Here is a 20,788-nt window from a genome sequence, read left to right as displayed (position 1 = left end):
AGTAATCCACATGTAGAAAGTTATGTATGCACCAATACTAGGTTTTTAGCCATTGTTGTAACCTTGTGCTTGGAATTTGTTGATCCCTGTTGTAGAGTCCAGATCTTCCAGCGTTCATGAGATATGAGATTTAATAATCCTTGATGTCTGATTATTAAGATCTTGTTATAAGTTGGATCATTAAAATTTTGTTATAAGTTGAATCATTAAAATCTTGTTATAAGTTGGATCATTAAAATCTTGTTACATGTTTAATTATCAAAATCCTGTTAAACAACAAGAAGGATATATTATCAGGAGAATTCTCTAAGTGTACAAACATTACACAATAAATATAAGTACAGTAAATAAAATAAAATAGCCAAGGTTGGGGATTAGATGAAAAGTATGAGGAAAAAAAGTTGATGTAGGTTTTGGTTTACCAGTACCATACCTACAGCCTGCTTGAAACAAGTTTTCATATCATAAAGTGAATGTTACAACTGGTTAACTTTATTGATTTTTATGTGCTTACAAAAATTGAGCACCTTATCAGGTTCAATATATTGCAACTTGTAACTGCTCTCAAAGTAGAGGAATTAGTGTGTCAGTTTGCCAAAAAAATACACCTTCTTTAGTGGTAATTTTTTCCTCAAAACATTCAGAGGTGAGTTCCTGAGTTGTTGCATTCACATGACCATGACAATATAGAAGATTGGGGGGGGGGGGGTTTAACCCGAGTGTCTTTAATCAAATTCTAGTACAGTAAATAAAATAATGGTAAATATTTCAAATTAGAAATTGAATACTGGATATGCAATGATGTTTAAACAATAAGTGCTTGCATAGGCAGAGATAGACTTGAAAGTCTGGGGTGGGGCATGATGATGTCAGTTCACAAAAACTGCATATACATTTCATCAGTCAGCTCTGCTTTTCACATTGGGGGGGGGGGCGGTGGCATCCCCACATATCTCCACTCCATTCATTTACTCTGATTCAAAACAATATTACATACCATTTTAACTAAAAATGTTAGAATGATTGTTTCTTCCGCAGGGAAAAATCTCAGGTGCCTGCTCTCCATAGCAACTAAAAAATTAGCATTGCCGCTTAAAATTTTATATGCATGGTTATATATGCATGCATGCATATTTCAAACCTTTTTTGCTGTTTCAAAATTTTAGTTCCAAATTCATTTACTTTTAATTTAATTATTTTTAGTCTTGGCAAAAAATTAAATTGTTTCAGAATGCACTAGTTCATTCAGAATAATGTTATCCACCACCAGTTTTAATTAGTGTAAGATTTTTTAACCAAAATTCTGCATATTATTGGTTTTACTGCCTTATATTTTATTTTCTTCTGTTTCTAAAGTTAACTTTGCAATGTATTTCATGTCTGTGAGTAATTATATCAACCTTAGTGTGGGGCTAAGTTGTTGGCTAGAGTTGGAGCATTGACTGAACATTTCTCTAACATGAGTAGTTTTCATCATCATTTAGGAAATATTGTATGAAACTGACTGAAACGAACAGGATTAATTTTGTTAAGATTTATTAGTCTAATGCTTTGTTCTGACAGTTTCATCAAATTTCTCCTGATGACAACTGCTGATGGCAGACAAATGTTAAGTTGATAGTTAATGGCACAGTGGTCCCCTTAGTCTCAAAATATTTTATGCATTGAATGATGGCTGCAAAAAAAAATTCCATAATTTGAATACTTCAATACAGATAGCCATCAGAAATGTGCATATGTTTTCATTACATACTGTGGTGGATTATTCGCAAAAAATTATGATAATTTAGAACTCGATTTTTTTTGTTACATCATTATTCATTTTCAGTTGTTGTCATACCAAGTTTGAAGCACACATATTTCAGTTTTGCTTATTGGTATAACAAGCATAGTACTTATCAATTGCATCATTTTTTTTTCTTCATATTATAGCAACCAGTTTGCATGGCTGCAGTTAGAGAAAAGGGTTTTAGATCATGATTTGCCGAAAAAGAATTTCAATTCAAACCATGCACCTCCACCAATTTTAAACTTTTACTTTCGAGTCAAGTAAGTTTTTATAATATTATTCTCGATGAAAAACAATAATTTAACCACTACTTGATTGAAATACTACTTTGATTCAATTTCATAAAAACCATATTTATATTTACTGAATTTTAATGTTAATTTTTTTCTTCTCAATTTTTATCTTGCTGGTTTAAATGAAACAGGTATTGTCTGACCATCAAAAAATGACTTACGACCTTTATACAGGTTTCCCACTCATCCTACTTTTCCCACTTTTTGGTAAAATGTCCTACTTTCTCAGTTTAGTCCTACTTTTCTTACAAAAACCTGTCAACAAAATTTGTATAATTGGTTTTAATTGAAGGAATCATTGATGTAATGCCAAATAATACAAATGTAGTAGATTGCAATTAATGATTCTTCCAAAGCAGAAATTGTATTGTTTTTAAAATTATTTGGACCATTTGCTGGTTTATTAATTTTTCATTTGTTTAGTTTGAGGATTTAACAAGTAGAGTAGTGGTTAAAAACTTCTATGTCTTTTTGAAAAAAAATAATTTTGTACTTACTACTTCATGGTCTTGGGCAGTAATATTCATCATTCAAAATTATGGTGCACATTTTGTGTATAGGTGACACAACAGTTTGCATAACAAAGCGGTTGGGTACATAGGCCTATTCTAGGTTTTGTGACTGATGATACCCAATAACATTCAATTTTCTTCTGTATTTTTAGGGCATGCAGAGGCATAAACAATATTTACAACACTCAGTAAAGAGTTGGAAATGAAAGTGCTTGATTTGTCAAAAACGGTTACACTGGCATTAAACACTAAAATTTAAACTAATCCTTTTAAAAAAGGGATAGACAATACAGTAAAATATCATCTGGTTCACCTTATTTATGTCAGACCTTATAATTTGCACTGGGCTTTTCAAAGTGGTCTAGAAAGGGTGTCATTCTTAAAAAAACTTACGTCTTCATAATTTGCTGTGTGCATTGTTGGAGAGAGTTGTGACAGACTGGACTATGGAAGATTCCAAAAAATAATGTAATATATATTGTGAGGTGAGACAGAAAAAAATTATCTGTGGTTGCTAAATATCCTATTTTGGCCTAAAATTGTGTTTTTAACCAAGTCATTTCTGGGCACAGTAACCCAGGTTGATAAGATACTCACCTGAAGTACCGAAGGATTTTTTAGAGGTGTCGCGAGTTTGATACCCGGTTCGTCTTTGTCAGAAACTTTCCTCACACAAGGGTACAGCAGAAATGGCGACATGACCACAGCAAAAGATTGCTATTGCATGGAGTCCCCCAAGGGTTAGCATACCAATCTCTCGATGAGTATAAAAAAAAGACTGCCATTCTGAATCGCCAATAAATTGTAGGTCCCGGTCAAAATTAGCCTTAGTGTGCAGAAAATGACGGTGGTGTGACACAAATGATCAAATGACCAAGTCATTTCTGTCATTTTGCTTTGGCTTGAGCAGGAGTCTGTTCAGCCAAAATTTGGATCTGTTTCCCAAACTCTTCACAAAATTCTTAATCTGAAAAACGGTCCTTTCACAAAATAAAAATCAATGGAACCATGAATTTGGTATTTCATTTCTTTCATGATTAATTAACTAGATTATTTTGCTTCCAACACAATTACGTATTTTTCAGATAATTGACTCTTTTCACAAAAATGAAGAAAATTTTCACAAAACCAGGACCCTACAAAAAAGGTCTAAACAGACCCCTGGGCTTGAGAGTCAATCTTACAGGATACTGAAATAGTGCTATAAAAAATAATTAAAAAAATTTTCAAAAAAAAAATTCAGAGATTTTTTCTTTTATGCTATGTTATATATTATATGTTATCTGGGGGATACCCTCCCCCGTACGTACTCTAATTTTTTGAGTGAGAGCCCTACCTTTATCACAAAGAGAGAGGGTTCGTTCTTTAGTAGGGGGAACCTGATATCTCTGATTTTATGATAATTTTTTCAGTTTCTACAGCAATCACTAAATTGAGTTTTAATTGTGGATGTTACATAAAAATTGAGAAATTTGTGATTGTGTATAATCGTCTCAGTATAAGTTACATAAATTTCACTTTATTTAAAACTGTTACTGGTGATTTTGATTGATTTCTAAGTGATTTTTTAAGTTTGAGACATGGAAATATCACCTTCATTTAACTGCTTATCAATTTTGCCCTTCCCATGTGTGCACTAGGTGTAAAACATGTATATGTGTAAACTGAAGGTCTCTGTATAATGTCTGATAAATTCGAGTAATTTATTGAGCATTTATTTGAGTAATTTATATTATCATATTTACCAATATTGACTGGGAATTTTACAGCATCATCAACCATTTTAAATCCACTGCTGAATGTAGGTCTCCTCTAATTTCTTTCATTTTACTCTGTCTGATGCTTTAGCCATCCAGTTGACCCCAGCCACCTTTCAGATCTCATCGGTCCATCTTCTTTGGGGATGCCTTCCCAGATGTTTAACACCCCAAGGGTACCAATCCAGAATACTTGTGGTCCATCTGTAGTCCTGTCTTGCAATATGTGCATCCCATTTCCATTTTAGATATTTAATTTTTTCCATGATATCATATACTTTTGTTTTTCTCCTTATACATATGATTTGTTTTCTGTTCTCTTTGTGATGCCTAGCCCTCATTTTTCCATTCTCCTTTGTGCAGTCAGTATGTATATCACTTTGCTTGGGATTTTAAATAACCACTGGTAAATGCCATAAATTTGCAATAGATGAACAACATCAATCAAACTTACCAAAATGGTTGGTGATTATGCATTATTACTAGATTTATCACTTTAACCGTAACAAACACATATGATGTTACCAAATGTAAGCTGTTGCAATAACCTTATAGATATGATGTGTTGTGCTTATTAAGGTAGCTTACATTGACGTAAAAAATGTTGAGTAGTGTGATATCAAAGGGTTGGTTATAAAATACAAAGAAGTTGATAAGGCAATATATGGTGATTCAGAAAAGATGGGGAAAACTTTAAGAGGTGGTAGTACACACAAAAATAATTTTCATCCAAGACTGCATGGTCTGAAATGAAATGCAAACGTGCTACAGGATGCAACATAGTACAATCGAGGAAACGAAGAGAAAACACAAGAATAACGTAAATGTTGAAAAAGCAATTTCAATGAATAATTTACAATAATTGCTCAGAAGATCGACCGCCAACGGTGATGCAAGAAGAACAGTGGCGAAGGAGGGATTGGCAAACTCTGGAATATTCCAGGCATATAGCGAACAGCAGCCGAAAGTCTTGCGATTAGATCCTCTTCACAGTCAAGAGGAGTCTCATACACCAGACTCTTCAGCTGCCCCACAAAAAGAAATCAAGACACGACAGATCGGGCGATCGTGGTGGCCAAGCTACAAGACCACCTCCCCCGATCCATCGGTTTGGAAAAGTGACATCCAGATAGTGCCGTACCTCTCCCCAAAATTAGGCTGAAGCTTCATTGTGCTGGAACTACATATCCCACTGGAGGGCAGTTGGAATATCCTCCAGCAAGTCTGGCAGTACCTCTTCCAGTATTTTGCCCTCGTAAAGGCATTCAGGCAAAAGATACGGTCCTATTAGGTTGTCGCAGATGATTCCTGCCTAAACATTGATGAAGAAGCATCGCTGATGCGCATTTCGATATGCGTTATGTGAATTTGCAGATGCCCAGACATTGTATATGGTGCATTTAATACCCCCATATTGTGGGTATTAAATGCACCATCTTGTGCTAAAGTGCCATTTTAACGTTTGCAGATCTGCCATTTCAAAATTCGCTAGCACGTTTGCGTTTCATGCTAGACCATGCATTCTTTAATGAGAATTGTTTGTATTGGTGTGTAATATCACCTCTTAGAGTTTTTCCCATCTTTTCCGAATCACCCTGTAAACATACAACAGTGAAGCAAGTACTGGATCTTGAGACATTGTAACTTTGTGTCTGAATATCTGTATTCTTTTTTTTTTAATTTCAGATATTTGCATGAATTTTCAGTACTAAATATATAGGAGTAATTTAGGATACACAAAAGTGTGAATATAGCACCAGATCTTCAGACACCACATTTGTTTCTCATGCAAACAGCCATAATTTTTGCTAAATTTCATTTTTATTGTAGTTTTTAAATTACTACAGTACACATTTTTCTGTGAAAAATGTCCATTCTTGAAATTCAAGCATAATCACGGTACAAATGCTGAAGCAATATAGTCAAATAAGAATTGTTTGATTAATCAGACTATTAAAATATAAATGAATTTACACATATATGCGAAAGCAGTTTAAGCTGGGAAAGTTTTTACTTTGCCATGATTTAGAAATGGAATCTTGAAGCTCGTGTGGCATCTGTCATTTTCCAGAATAGTCATGGCTTCAAATGTTATATAGTCTTGTCTTCAAACGTTTTTTTAATCAAAGGCCAACATTTTTGCCAGTCGTAAAAAAATTTTGTTTACAATTTGATACTCATTATTGACAACTCGCATAGCCTGCAACCTGATTTACCCATCAGGGAAAGTTATTTTCTTGCCTATGAAGCCAATTTTGTAAAAAGCCTTTAAAGCAGATTAAACATGTTCATTTGTACAGATTTTGGGGATATATGGACTTTTTTTAAGGACCTGATTGCGACTATGAGGCAACTTAGATTAGATTTTCTGAAACCACTCTTATAAAAATATCCCCTTCCCCCATTTAATATGTTGTGGAGGAATAACTGCAGTTTTGATTGCAGTTTTGACCAAAAGACAGGTGTCTTCCTAAATTTTAGTTCTAATTAACAAATATTCATGTTCAAAATTATATACATACATATGCAAATTTGACTTAAGTGGTTATCATTGATCCTACCTATCGTGTAACTTCAGGGTATTACTGCATTTATGATTTTTTTTTCAATTTGTTATATTTTCCTTTGCTACTGGATCATTAATCAAATAATTTTGTTTTCACTAGTGCTTGCTTAAACCTTTCAGATTTTAGTAGGCATGATGTTTCCCGTACACTCATTTAAATTATATTTACGTCATCAGGGGAAAAAATACCCTTTGTTATAAATATAAGATTGTATGAAATCTCTCATATTTCTTGTGATTCTTTAAGATCAGGCAGTTTGATGTTTAAGAGACATGCTTTTACTTCCTTACAATGGTGTGCCTAATCAATTACATTGATTGTTGCCCCCCCCCCCCCACATTAGTGTAACAAATCTTCTTGGGCTTTCTGGTTGAGTTAAACAAATCACCACTGAAGTGGTTGACTAATGACATGAAATTTCATTGTTTTACGCATAGTTTTACTTTCTTGACTTGACAAGTATGGGTTTCATCTTGTTTTTAATTAATCATTTGTTTTGGCGCATTTTGACCTTATTGGTCCTTGCGCCAATATACCAAAAATCTAATCTAATCTAATCTGTGAAATGAAATTAATGGAGTGCTGTATGTTGAAAGCTTCATTTTAGATTCATTACATACATATTAAAAAAGGGCTAATTGTTGTTAGATCAAAGTACTTGAATAATATTCTGAATAACCCATAAATAAGCAGTTAATTAGAAAAAAAAATTGACACAAAACCAAAACAACTCTTGCTGAATATTCATTTTTAATTATGTTTTAAATTTGCATCATGAAATTTCGTTTTCAGGTATTATGTTGAAAGTATCACTCACTTGGGTGATTCAGCAACAGTTGAAGCATTTTATCTGCAGGCAAAGTCATTGCTGGCGAAGGTAGGTTAAAGTTTTAATCTTTTTTTATCTTTTCCAGTGGTAGTCAAATATAATATATGAGTAAGTTTTTTTAATCTCTCTCACAATGTTTGCATAAACTAATTATATTTGTTTATGTATTAAAGTTGAGCTTGGTTACTATAGGATCAGCCCTGTTTACATGTGCAAGATTTGGGTTTGAATGGAGGGGGGAATGGTTTGGTGAATATAAACTTCCTTGAAAACCTTTTGTCCTCATGGTGGGGGGAAAGAAGGGAGGAAGATTTACATTTTCTTCTTGATTACTTCTACTTTCTTCTATTGATTCGATAAGTTCGAACTCTACAGCTGGGTTGTATAAATAGTTTGAAATAAAAAAAAATCAAATTCTCTGTCTTTCTTTAATTTACCCATCTGGTAGTGAATTTATTCATTTTACCTTTCATTCAGTTTTTATTTTTTTATAATGCTTATTATTATCTTACAAAAGTTATCTTTAAATTTTGGGCAGTACCTAAAACAAATGGAATTATTTCTAAACGAATGAGATTCCAGAACGAATTGTATTCATTAGCCAAGCTATCACAGCATAGAATATCATTGCACAATGAAATGCTTATATAAGGATAATCAAGAGACCAGAGAAATGTATAGTTATTTATTTATTTATTTAAGCTGCAGGTTTAAACCCAGTTATAGCTTGCAGTAAAAAAATTATAAAGGAGTTATATCTTAATGCACTACATAGGTCTGAGTCAAGCACAGATCTATGTATAGATGGGATATATTAACATTATCAAAAGTGTCAGGACCAGAGAGTAATATCGGCCTATCCTTTTCACATCTGAGCCAAAACTGACAATTGAAAAAAAACATTTTTTTTCATTAATTTGTGTTTATTGTATGTCAAAATGCCTTTAAAAAAATGATTGATTAATTAATTTGGATCTATCTTTACTAGAATCTTGTGAGTTAGGTACACATATGTGTACCTCAGGTCTTAAATTGAAAAAAAAATATTTATTTCAGTCAGAAAAGTAGTAAAATAAATGCCTGGTTTTCGGAAGTAAGTGATAACCAGTGCAGGAGAAGCAGAAAATTCAAATCACAGATAAAGCTTATAGCCAAGTCAGAATAGGCATTTAAAAATGCTAGTGAGTCGATTCTGCTGTATTACTATGGTGGCTTTAATTTACTGTATTACTAGATTTTTATGTTATTTAGAGGCAGAGAGGAGTTTTTTCCTTCCTTAAAAAAAAAAATTAACATCTCAAATAATAAATATCTTCACAACATCCAGTCTTCTGCATATCTTGTACTAGATTTTTGACTGAATAAATGGATTGTGACCCCTGTAGTACATAAAATTGTATTTATGCATATCATTGCCCACTATTATTTTTTAGAGGGAATCAAGGATCCCACTGTATATATGTTGATAAATATTTCCTTGTTCACAATTTTCAATTTCTCCCTGAGTATATTAGGCATGCAAAACTCAAGGGTGGTTTGTAGAAGTTCAAATTGCTAAAAATTTTGAATTAACCATGGTGGAATACCAAGTTCTACTGTAGTTATTTTAGATGCCATAAGTTTTATATGCCTACATTTTACATGCATAAACATATATTATGATATCATACTATATTTTTATGTTACACTTGCTTTGTCCACTATTTGGGTGTTAATATTTTTTCAATTATTAATATTTATTATGGTTACCATTCAATCAAAATTTACGTGCTTAACAGTTACTAGTACTAGGAAGCTTTATACCATAGTCTCCCAAACTTTTTGTTCCATCGCCCCCTTCGTCAGAAATTTTTTCCTCTCATCGCCCCCAACTCAAGTAAACCCATAGGATCCTATGTTAAATCAGTAGATTCTATCGCCCCCTTGACAATTCCATCACCCACTTTGGGAAACACTGCTTTATACCATCAATAAACCTTTGCTTTTGTATCATAGCTTATCATAGCTTTAGGACTCTTTAATTGATCATTCCTGTTGAGTTTATTGATGAATTTTAATGTACATTATCAGTCTGAAGTTTTATTATGGCCAGTATCTAAGAAAACCAGCATCGTATAAAAATATATTGTGAACGAAAATGCAGTAAAAATTCTCTGAAGCACCACATTTGTAAAAATATCACCTCCCTCTGATGCCAATTTATTTCAAGTCAAGAATTTTTTTCCCTAATGGTCCTTTTAGTGCTATTTTTGATGAGAGGAAATGATATTTTATTTTCTTCTTGACTTCTCTCTCGTATTTGTTTGGCAGACACAAAAGGAGTAAATCCATTCCATATGGTTTTCTTTTTTTTTCCTTTTAGGCTGTTCATCGTCCAGGTGCTATTTACAATTGCCAACTTTAACCATTGCCCTGGTTAACAACCATATAGTTATCACTTAATTTTATAGTTCAAAGTTTTGAGCTATAAAGTTAATAAATATTGCTTCACATCTATTGAAGGCAGTTTTTACACCAGCGCATTCACATCCACAAATAGAATGTTTTGCAAATTTTTGCTATCCCTTATCACCTAGAGTGGAATTATCCACAAAATTTTATTGTCCCTGATCGGCAAGCAAGGAGAAGAAAATCCTGCAAAATAGTGATTATTTTTTATCATTGAATGGAGAATGGTCAACTCACGTTAATGGTTGCTTTGCATCAAATGTGAAACAATCTGTGTTTATTTCTGGAGGTGAAGACTTGTGCATGGAGGTTCAACTGATTCAGATGAGTTCAAATATTGTAGTTTCACCTTTCTTAGTCAAATCAAATCTACCAAGGTTGGTATATTATTGGTATGAAAAAAAAATTACTGTTGATGAACAGAGATACCAACTGATTATGAGTTGAGTGTATCTGATTTATGAAATAAGTAACATATTTTGAGCTGTTCAGGGGTAGATAATGTTATAAATTTTACCAAGCACACCAACTCTGGCCATATCACAGTTTGCTGCCATTAATGAGATGGGTTGGAAATGAAGGCGCTATCTTCTGTGGTCGCCTCAAGCTTGTTAGGGAAAATATCTTATCGTATCCTCCCTCGGGTTTGAACCTGGGACTGTGACAACAACCTTCACAGTGGCAGATGAGTGTCTTACCACCACGCCACTCGAGTTGGGTAATGTGATTCAACTATGAAAGGAGACAACTGAATTTGATAATGATATCCAAACCTCATGAATGTGAGAGAGAGAGATAGTCTATGATACATAACATCATGATATACACAACGTAAATCATGGATGTTAAGGGGTTATAATTGAATACTAATATTTAAGAACACAATTTTTAAAGATTTGCATCAATATGTACACACCTACTAATCTGAACTAATTGGGACTGTGACCTGTTCAAATTAGCAAAAAATTTGAATTACAGGGTGAATTTGATTACAGATTTGCGCTCAGGCTTCATCTTTTAAGCACCGTTTTTTTTTAAACTAAAAATAGTGAGTTTCCCTACTAGTGGGATAAGAGTTACAGACCAGATAACTCAGTTTAACGATAACAGAAAGTCGATACAATCGTATGCTTTTCTTTCTTTTTTCCTGAGAAATGCAATAAATGCATTGAATCAGAGTGATAATGGGCATTAGGTGGACATGCAGCACTCATAGCTGCCAAGTCTCCCGAATTTTTCGGGAATCTCCCGAATTTTAGCTTCATCGCTCGACCTCCCGAAAAGTTCTTAAATCTCCCGAATTTTTACGAAAATCACAAAAATCCCTAATTGTCCCTAAAAATTCCCTACTTCATTAAAAAAATCCCCGCTTATGAAAACAATCCCTAAGGAATTTCTTGTGGGGCATGAAGCCTCTTTTTTTTTCCCTTTCGAAATGACGTCACACGTCGTAAATGGGGAAATTCCCTTTTTAAGGAAGTTTTACAAACCCTCTGATGGTAACAAGAAAGTTGTTTGTCTTATCGTGCAGGGAAATGGCTTAGCAGCCAATAGTCCTGGATAATAATTGAAGATTATAGTGACGCGTATATGGTCAAAATTTCTTTTGTTGAAGTTACGTACGTGCGATATAACAAAGCATGAATAATGATAAGCAAAAACATATTTAATCAATTTTAAAGATACTTATTCCGATGAATTTCTTTTCATCAAACGTTCCAGAAGAGGGCCTACTTTTCCTTTTTGTACAAGTTGTGTTACGGACATAAACATCGGGCATGGAAAGACTGCCATCATCACTCATGTGAAATTAAAAAAAAAGCATCGAGCAAGTGTCACAAAAAGTCAGTGTTCTTCAAAAATTGACGGTGTTTTCCTTCATCTTCCGATGATTTTGGGGTCATTCGCGCAGATTCTGATTGTGTTCACAGCGTTTCTGATTGAACACAATATTTATATTTACATCATTGAAGTTTTGGCCTCCAATTTCACTTGTTTTTTTGCGTAGGAATTTTATTCCCAAAGGTTTAACTTCCATGTGTGTAAAATCCCTATTTTAATTTGACTTCAGTAGGGATTTTATTCCCTACGCTTTAACTTTTATGTTTGGAAAATCCCTATTTTATTTGGAAAAAATCCCTATTGTATTTATTAGGGAGTGGTTTTAGCATAAAATACGGGTTTGCGAGAAAATCTCCCGAATTTTCATTTTCAAAAGTTGGCAGCTATGAGCACTGCATACACTACCCCTTTTGCGTTCCTCTTAATCATCATTTTCCCAATCAGCAATCTGCGCCACAGCCACATCAAATTCATTGCATTTTGTTGTGACTTGATTGTGTCAAGAGTCCTTTCCCATTGGATATATCATTGCTTTAAAATTGTGTTTCAAGTTTTTTCTGCAAAGGAAAATCCAGGAATACCCGGTTGTGTGAGAAAACAGAGGATAAAGATGTGGGGGTAAAATGTTATCCTTATAGTCCGTTTCAGGTTAACTTTGCAGTGAAGAGGAAGCTACGAGGGAACCGCATCACTCGTTGTTATGGCAACGAAAGCCTCTTAACCTATGTATCGATGCGCGGCCTCGGTAAGGTATGGCCGATTCTCGCCAATCTCGCAGAAAAAAATATTTTTTACGTGTAACGTAATGCTTGTAGAAAAAATTGCTGTCAGTAACAATTAGCTAATGAAAAAAAAAAACCATCGTCGATACTTTCAGAAATTGAAGTGCGGTTTTTGAAAAAATTTTTTTTATTGAAAAGTATCTTAGTAACTCCTATTAACCCGGTTTTCACGTTTGAATTTGGGAATAGCCCCAAATAATAATAATAAAAATGATAAGGCAAAATTTAGAATTCTTTTACTCACTTTTCTTGCCGAAATTTCCGTCGCTCATCCACCCGAACGCATATACGTCGATGCCACTTGTTATCACTACAGTTTTAGTCATTTTTCACGGATTCCCATTCTATGGAATCCTCACTTGACGTTGTAGAACTATCTGATTCTCTATTACTTATTAATTGTTGTTGCTCCAACATGTGTTCCATCAGGCCACCTGCAATCCAAAATTCCTCTTCTTTTCAATAACGTGCTTTATGCATTATTGCCAAAAAGAGCGGAGAACGTTTTAGCGTGTCTATCTCTGGTGCAAAGCAAGATACAACTGTCACAGAAGAAAAGAATACACTGCAAGCCTAAACCATTGTGGGTCTCTCTCTCTCTTGCTTATTTATATTTATCTGGAGAGACACTGAAGGGTCATCTGGAGGAACAGCCTCTGCTGTGGGGGAGGAAGTTGGTGTGGGTGAAAAAGAGACATTACTTATGTCAACACCCTCCGCTATCGGCTATTGGAATCAGAAACCACCCCTATCCTACGAACACGGCAAGAGATAGATATAAAAAAAAAGGGGGGGGTGCCTGGAACCGTAACCTACCCCCATAAAGAGAGCCTCTCACAACGGTATCGGCGCTGTCGTGAAAGAGGGACACTTCCTGTAATCTATGAGTGAATATCTGAATTCGTTGGAGGTTATTTTCGCGAGAAAAAAAAAACCTGATTGAATATTCGTCTGGGTGTGTAGGCCTATAACTACATGCAAAACTGAATGGAAAAGTGTATCTATTGGAAAATTCAACAAAATGACGATATAATATATATATATATATATATATATATATATATAACTGAGCAATCAAAAAAAAAAAAAAAAGCACGATAGTAATATTGGCGGGGAAAATTTTTTGGAAATCGCGCCAAAATGTTCTTGAGCTCGCCATGGATTTTTGATAATGGTAACCAATATTTTTCTAATTTAAAAATTTTAAACGAATATACATTGGTTCAAAATGGTATTTTTTCAGTATCTTTTTCGAAATCATAAAAAAATTTGAAATATTCTATATAAATGATCATCATAAACCTCCGATGTATGGGAACTATATTTTGCGGCGAAGGAATAAACTCTCTACCTTTCTCTCCACTGCAAAGTTAACCTGAAACAAACTATAGACTCCAACAGCTGTAAAATTTTCATGGATGCAGAAATTTTCTCCAAAGTTTCAACTGGCAATGATTCATCATTAAGAGATGGGTTCGATTTTGATATTGTTTCACTACCAGAGACTCGTTCAGAAGCTGTTGTTGCTTTTTAAACTACCCTTCGATACATGAAGTATGGTACAGCATGATAATGCAGCCCCTGCAGACATCATGTTTCTAAGACGATGGCAACAAACCAGGCCCATAGCCAAAAATTTCGTTCAGAGGGGGACAACTTGCATTTTGGGAGGGGGAACCAAAGGGATATAACAATAGATTTGACCATCTTTTCAATCATTTTCTTACATTGAAATGTAAAAAAGGGGGACCCCCCACCCCCGCCGCTATGGCCTTGCTACAAACTGCATCATCTGTGGAAGATGGAAGATTTTTTCAAGGCAATTATGTGTAATTCATCATTATGGGGTATGATCATGTATTCATTGTCCACATGTGAAATATAATGTGCTGCAATGCAGAATTTATGAATTTAGTGGGTTTTTTTCTAAGAGTTGTTCAGATTGAGTGGGGTTTGGATTAGTAGGGTTCTAGCAGGGACGGGCTTAAGTATTTTGCAGCCCTCAAAAACACTGTTTCCCAATTCCACATTGACTCATGGTCAATAGGGAATTGGGACGCCAGGTTCACATTGGCATCCAGGAATGAATATCGAAGTACTATTTCATATAAAAATTAAATAAGCATTTGACAATAAATTTGGACGATAGTGCCTGCTGCCCCTAAAAAAATTGCTAGTGTGACTCCAGGCACTTGAAGGTTGGAGAGCTGTCAGGGCTAGAGAGCCCAGGGTCACAACCAGATGCTCTTTCAACCAGAAAAACATGCATTATGCCTCTCGTGTAATTTTAAAAGTAGAATTCAACGCCACCTCTGATCCAGCACTAGGGGGTGCTAGATCCACCTGCATCCTTCCTGTGGCATTGGGGGGGGGGGGGTTCTGTGAAAATTCTAGGCCAGAGGGTTCGATGTAAGAATTTCAGAGGTCTTTAACAAAATTTTAAGCTTTGCTTTGGTGAGAATATTAACATCAAAAAATTTAGAAATGTTTTTATCTCGTTCTGCGGCCTCTTAATATTTATCGGCATGGTGCTGCCGCAACCTTTGCACCTGCCTAAGTCCAGCCCTGCGTTCTAGTATACATAATTGTACCATAATTTGTAATAACTCAATTTATATTTGTGATTGAGTGCAATGAGATTGACTATATGGTTTAGGCATTTTATTGATTACTTTTCTGTATATTGAAGGCAAAAGACATGACATACTTTAAATGATCAAAATATTTTATTTCCGCACATTTTTATGTCCTAACAGGATTCTTTTTTTACCTGTCCTCCTCTCTAAAGTTAAGTACAGAGTTAAAAAAAGAAACTGAATGGTAATCTTTGGTTTCACTGTATTCAAGTATTGTGTCAGCATGGAGGGTGGGGTGGGGTTTTGGATTTGCTGACTTTTGATGATGGGGGGAGGAGTTGAATGATGCTTACATAATGAACCATCCTTTATGAAATATTCTTAATGGCATCTTTATTCTCCAACTTTACTAGGATTACCAAACACAAGAAAAACCTTTCCCTAGGTTGTGAACACCTGAACTAGTATTCCAGGAACAACACCTACTAGAGGACTTATATATATATATAAGTCCTCTAGTAGACCTCTCAAACCTTTCTGAGACCTCTGCAGAACCCCCTCCCCCCACAGTCCTGTCATACTTATGGAGAGTGTCAGCTAAACTGTTTTGTGTCCACTCCACGCATCTCGGCATCTCGTGCATTGTCCTTCAATGATTTATGGGACTCTCACACATAAGCAGATACATGCTTTTCAAACTGGGAGAAAGTTGGTTCACCAAGTGAGGATTGTCTATATTTGCCCTTCCCCCAATGCCGATGATGCAATTTCTTGTGAATGGTGCATCACCACTCCCTTCCAACACCTCTGTACCATCTTTGCTCCTGTATGATGTGGATGAGAAAGCAAGCTGTGGAATTTATGAGACAAAAAAATAAAAACTACTACTACTGAAAATAATTTTCTTGTATGAGTGGAAAGCTGTGGTTGCAACGGATTTGTGCATAGGTGGCATATTAAAAAGAAACAAAAGTGCTGCTCCCAGTATGTATTGGGAAGTCGGGGTGAAGCTGATGAAATTTTGCTGACAAAGGGGAGGAGAGGGTCAGTGGTTTGCTGATGGGGGAGGGTAAAAATGGCTGAAAATCTGCTGCCATAATATTTGAATGGCCCCATATGTGTTTAAAATGTGTATTGATAGTTGAGTGGTTATACAGACTTGAGTTTTATAAGGAATCTCAGAGAAATTCTGGTGAATTACTCACCTTCCAAACTACTTTTGTTACTACCTTTTAAAAGTAGCAATATAAATTAAAAGGAATTGAAACTTTACATATATAGAGAGAGATTTTGTTTTGATGCTTTTATTTTATTTTTTTTAAACTTTGTTTGTTTGTCACTCCCAGTACTGTGTGCCAATCAATAATTTTTCTAATTATGACCAGCTAGTTATGGCCAGAGATGCTTAGATAAAATAATATCCATTTCCATGCCATAATAAAGTACTACTACAGTTACCTAGTATTGGACCTTCAGACTTTCTCACAATTCCAGAAGTTTAAAAAGAATTGTGAACATTTTCCCTCAAAATACATGAGAAATTTAAAATAACAGGATAAAAAATGATTAAGTTTATATCAGTAACGGATTTTGAAGTAAGAGTTTTTTGCTTGGCTGTGTTTTTAATTAGCATGTTATGAATCAAAAAACAAATAAAAAGTGTATATTGTTTCGGGCCAACATTTAAGGTTTCAAATATGTGTATAATACAGATTCAATGATTATTTCAAGCGACCAAAGCCCCACACTTGCGGTGTGAAATGCTAATTTTGTAATCAGATAAATATTTCACAAAATATATTGAATTCAATTCAGTTGCAATGTGAAGGAAGGATTACCATCTGTCTTCTGCGGCAAACAATACTCGGCTGGTTTATTTTTTCTATCACATTATACGTGAATTTTTAAATGGTGTAGATCTGAATGGTCTCTGTGGAAAGAATTTCTTCTCTAAGTGTGAAAAATCCTCCCGCATTCGCTCTTTGAAGTTTGAAAACCACAGAAAACCAACTTCAGCCGAGCACCACTACGGATCCTTGCGATGCGACTCTATCACGATGCCCACACGACCACATAGCGGCGATTACAAACGGACTCGATTGTTTTCAACTTCCACGTAGTGATGCATTTTTTATAGCGCTTTTTTTTTTAATTGTGTGTAGCTACTTAGTATGAAGATCGAAATATTATTTCGTATCCTTGAAGTGGTTTGTGCTATTGAACTCCGACCACCCGTGATTTATGTCGGACTTTCTTCGTAAGAGTTTGTGGTCTGGTGGAAAATCGGTGCAGATTCACCTGATTCTATTATTCCATTGTGGTTTCATATATCTGTGGGAGGCACAAAGTAGGAGGTACGCCTTTTTTATGCATCATCAACCTTTCCTTTTTATATCAACTCACGTTAACGTTACTGTGAATTTAAATACAAGCAGGTGTTTCGGAAACGCGTATTCACCACAATAATAGCTTGATAATGATGACATCGGGTGATGACGTCGAGGAAAACCACGGGAAAATGGTTTATTCAGAGATGTGCTGAACAGTACAATTAAATCATGAATTCAATTCGTGCAAATGTTTCTCTGGTGTATTTTTGAGCTTAGATGAGAAAATCGCATTTCTACGGGTAAACAATCTCAAATATCAATTGAATTCATTTAAGATTTTACTATTTTTGTATTTTATTTAGTCAATCAGATATATTTTGAAATTGATATAATTTTGAAAAGTAATTTTACTCCTCTCCAAAATTTTAAGAGATAGTTTTGTTAAAAGAGGAGGAATTTTTTTTTTCTAATGAAGAACAGAGAAATAACTCTTAAAAAAAAATTACCTCAAGTGTGAAAGAGTATATTTTCACTCGTCAACGAAATTTAGAATAGAATAAAATAGAAGTTTGGTGCGTATTGTGAACATTGATCAGGGCCGTAACTAGGATTTTTGCCGGCACCAATTTTAAAATTTGATAATTTTATAACGGTGTTCTTTGTTCCCACCTAAAATTGCAATCCCTAAATTTTGCTGCTAAGGACAGTTACCCAATCCCCTCCCCCCCCCCTTTCTAGTTCCGGCCCTGACACTGATTACAAGTAAGAAATGGAGTGAAGTTGTTTAATTTTGTGAATCTCATATACGTTTGAGTTTCGACAGATTTGCAAATTTTTTTAAATTCGTATTTATCTGAATTTGAAGGCAACAACGCGTTTGGTTTTGTTCTTAATATTAAACCATGGCTTAACAGCTCAGAAGAATCATTGTGTTGTTAGACTGCAGACGCTCTTTATACTGAATAGGTGAAGACAGAATAAATGGGGAGAGAGTGAAATTCTGTTGGGAATTTAGACGATTGGAAAAAATTATGTCAAAGCTTGTGTACTCTCAAAAGTTGTACTTGAATCACGAATGAATTGCACTGAAATCAAGCTCTCGCGGACTTTAAAAAGTGCAAAAGGAAAATTGTTTCACATACAGGACAAGATATTTCAGGGAAAATATTCATTTGATTCGTACCAAATTTTCGAATATATTTTTATCTAGAAAAGGTAATGAAGTACCCGAGTGGCACCAAGTAGTTCATACTGCAGTTAAGTTTGAATATAAATGATGTCGGGAAAAGGAAATGGGGTCGCGTTTACTTTGATTTTTTTTCTTCTTCTGCGGTTTTCGCATGGTGATGTCGGTACGTCCAGCAAAAGCTTGATTGCAATGTTTTCTCGAGACTGAACACCGAGATTTTGACCCGAATATTAAGATTGAGGACAAGCACGATTTCCAGAAGCGAACGAGTTGCTAGCTCCTGCCATGCCGACGAGAAAAGAAATGAGAAGTCGTGTGGGGTGTCTCGTCACATATTAGCGTGGTTTTCATTTTTTTTATGTGTTTTTCTCACCCGGGAGCTTTATAGCGTCGAGATCCACGGACCGGAATCTGTTTTGTTTTTTATTTATCATAAAATATAGTTAGTGAATTTAACCGTTTTTCTCTAGTCCACTATAAATTTGGTTTGTGTATAATTCACGCACGATTGAAGGGGATTATATATGAAGTAATACACAAAATCTGAATAAACGTTTAATTTTGGTTATTTTTTGGGCGTGAATACGTCTTTCAAATCATCTGACGATACTGGGTGGTGCATTCTCAAAAAGTTTCTTTGCCGAAATAATTTAACGCTGATATCTCAGGAAGTGTTCAGAATATATCGGTGTTTTTGATGACTAGGTAGATCTCGTCAACACAAATCCAATGATTTCACTCAGGATTTTGATACCTTTTACGCGGTCTGGGCACCAGGCTCGCTGCCCGCTTTCGTAACGAAATCGTTTTACGGTATATCTCGAGAGATTCGTAACGCAAGTAGACGATATTGGTATCGTCTGTTAGCTATTCCAAAGGAAAATCCGATGATATCCATCTCATTAAGTCAGTACCTACCACTCGATTCGGGGCAAAAAGAACGTATTCATATCAAAACTTGTGGCCGTGTCTGTGCCACAGCCCTACCCCAATTATTTTCATACAAATCTTTCCCAGTCATTCAAATGAAAAATGATATAACATTACTGTAAAAGACGTGAAACTTCGTCAAGGCTTGGAATTTTTCTGGAGTTTTAAATTACTACACTTCCAGAGCAATTTTATTCCTTTTTCCTTTGAAATGTACAGATTCGAAAATAGTATTAAAATCGCGAGGCGTATCAGCACATAACCTCGTTTATGCATATTAAAGATGTTAGCTAGAATAAAGTCATGCCGTTGGGTGGGGCAGCCTCGATATCGTTCTCTGTGATAGCATGATTAGAATTTTTATGCACATATGGCGAAATTCATGACCCCGATATCTACGTCTTTTTTTTATCCTCCCTGTTATCGGTTACGCTTTCTTAATGCATCGTTTTATAATAAAATAAATAACGGTAATGGATCCATTAGGGCCATTAATGAATCATCCATTTGATTGATCTTATTGAAGATCTCTGTTTTTTTTGTCCTCCATCCATTAATTTTCCACTAGAATTTTTTCGACTCCACTTATGTTTTAGGATCAACTATACTAAAAAACAGCAAACGAAAATGCAAATCGCACTTAAATTTGACCAGTCAGGTAGTCCAGTCTTCCAGTGGAGTATCAGAATTTTATAAATGCTGTGTTAAATCTAAAGCTTCGTGGCAGAGTCTGGAACAGAGTGTGTGTACCTAACAGTCTAAATTCTTATTTAGTATTGTCTCTAATTTTTTAGAGCTGCCATCGATATCTCTAATTGTGAGTGAAGTGTAATGATTAAATATTTGTACCATTTTTGGCCTGTTGTGCATTGCTCTCTGTGGCGAGACTTTTTAGAGACCGGCTCGCATTTACTCCTCGAAATTTGAAACCACAGAAAACGACC

At 35.0% G+C, this 20,788-nt stretch overlaps 1 protein-coding gene across 2 annotated transcripts in view; it reads left to right on the top strand.

Annotated features, from left to right (window-relative positions):
• LOC149075623 (uncharacterized) overlaps nucleotides 1–20,788 on the top strand; it is an 82,745-nt gene that overhangs the window by 23,303 nt on the left and 38,654 nt on the right. For both annotated transcript variants that reach the window (XM_089243110.1, XM_089243109.1), the window contains 2 exons: nucleotides 1,933–2,049; nucleotides 7,711–7,795. In XM_089243110.1, coding sequence (XP_089099236.1) covers nucleotides 1,933–2,049; nucleotides 7,711–7,795 — 202 coding nt within the window. The remainder of the gene's footprint in view (nucleotides 1–1,932; nucleotides 2,050–7,710; nucleotides 7,796–20,788) is intronic.

This window comes from Pholcus phalangioides, unplaced genomic scaffold (genome assembly GCF_987345545.1).
Source record: "Pholcus phalangioides strain wild (caught in Gottingen) unplaced genomic scaffold, Ppha-v1.0 ptg000015l_1, whole genome shotgun sequence".
NCBI classification, from domain to species: domain Eukaryota; kingdom Metazoa; phylum Arthropoda; class Arachnida; order Araneae; family Pholcidae; genus Pholcus; species Pholcus phalangioides.
This window is presented reverse-complemented; position numbering and strand designations above follow the sequence as displayed.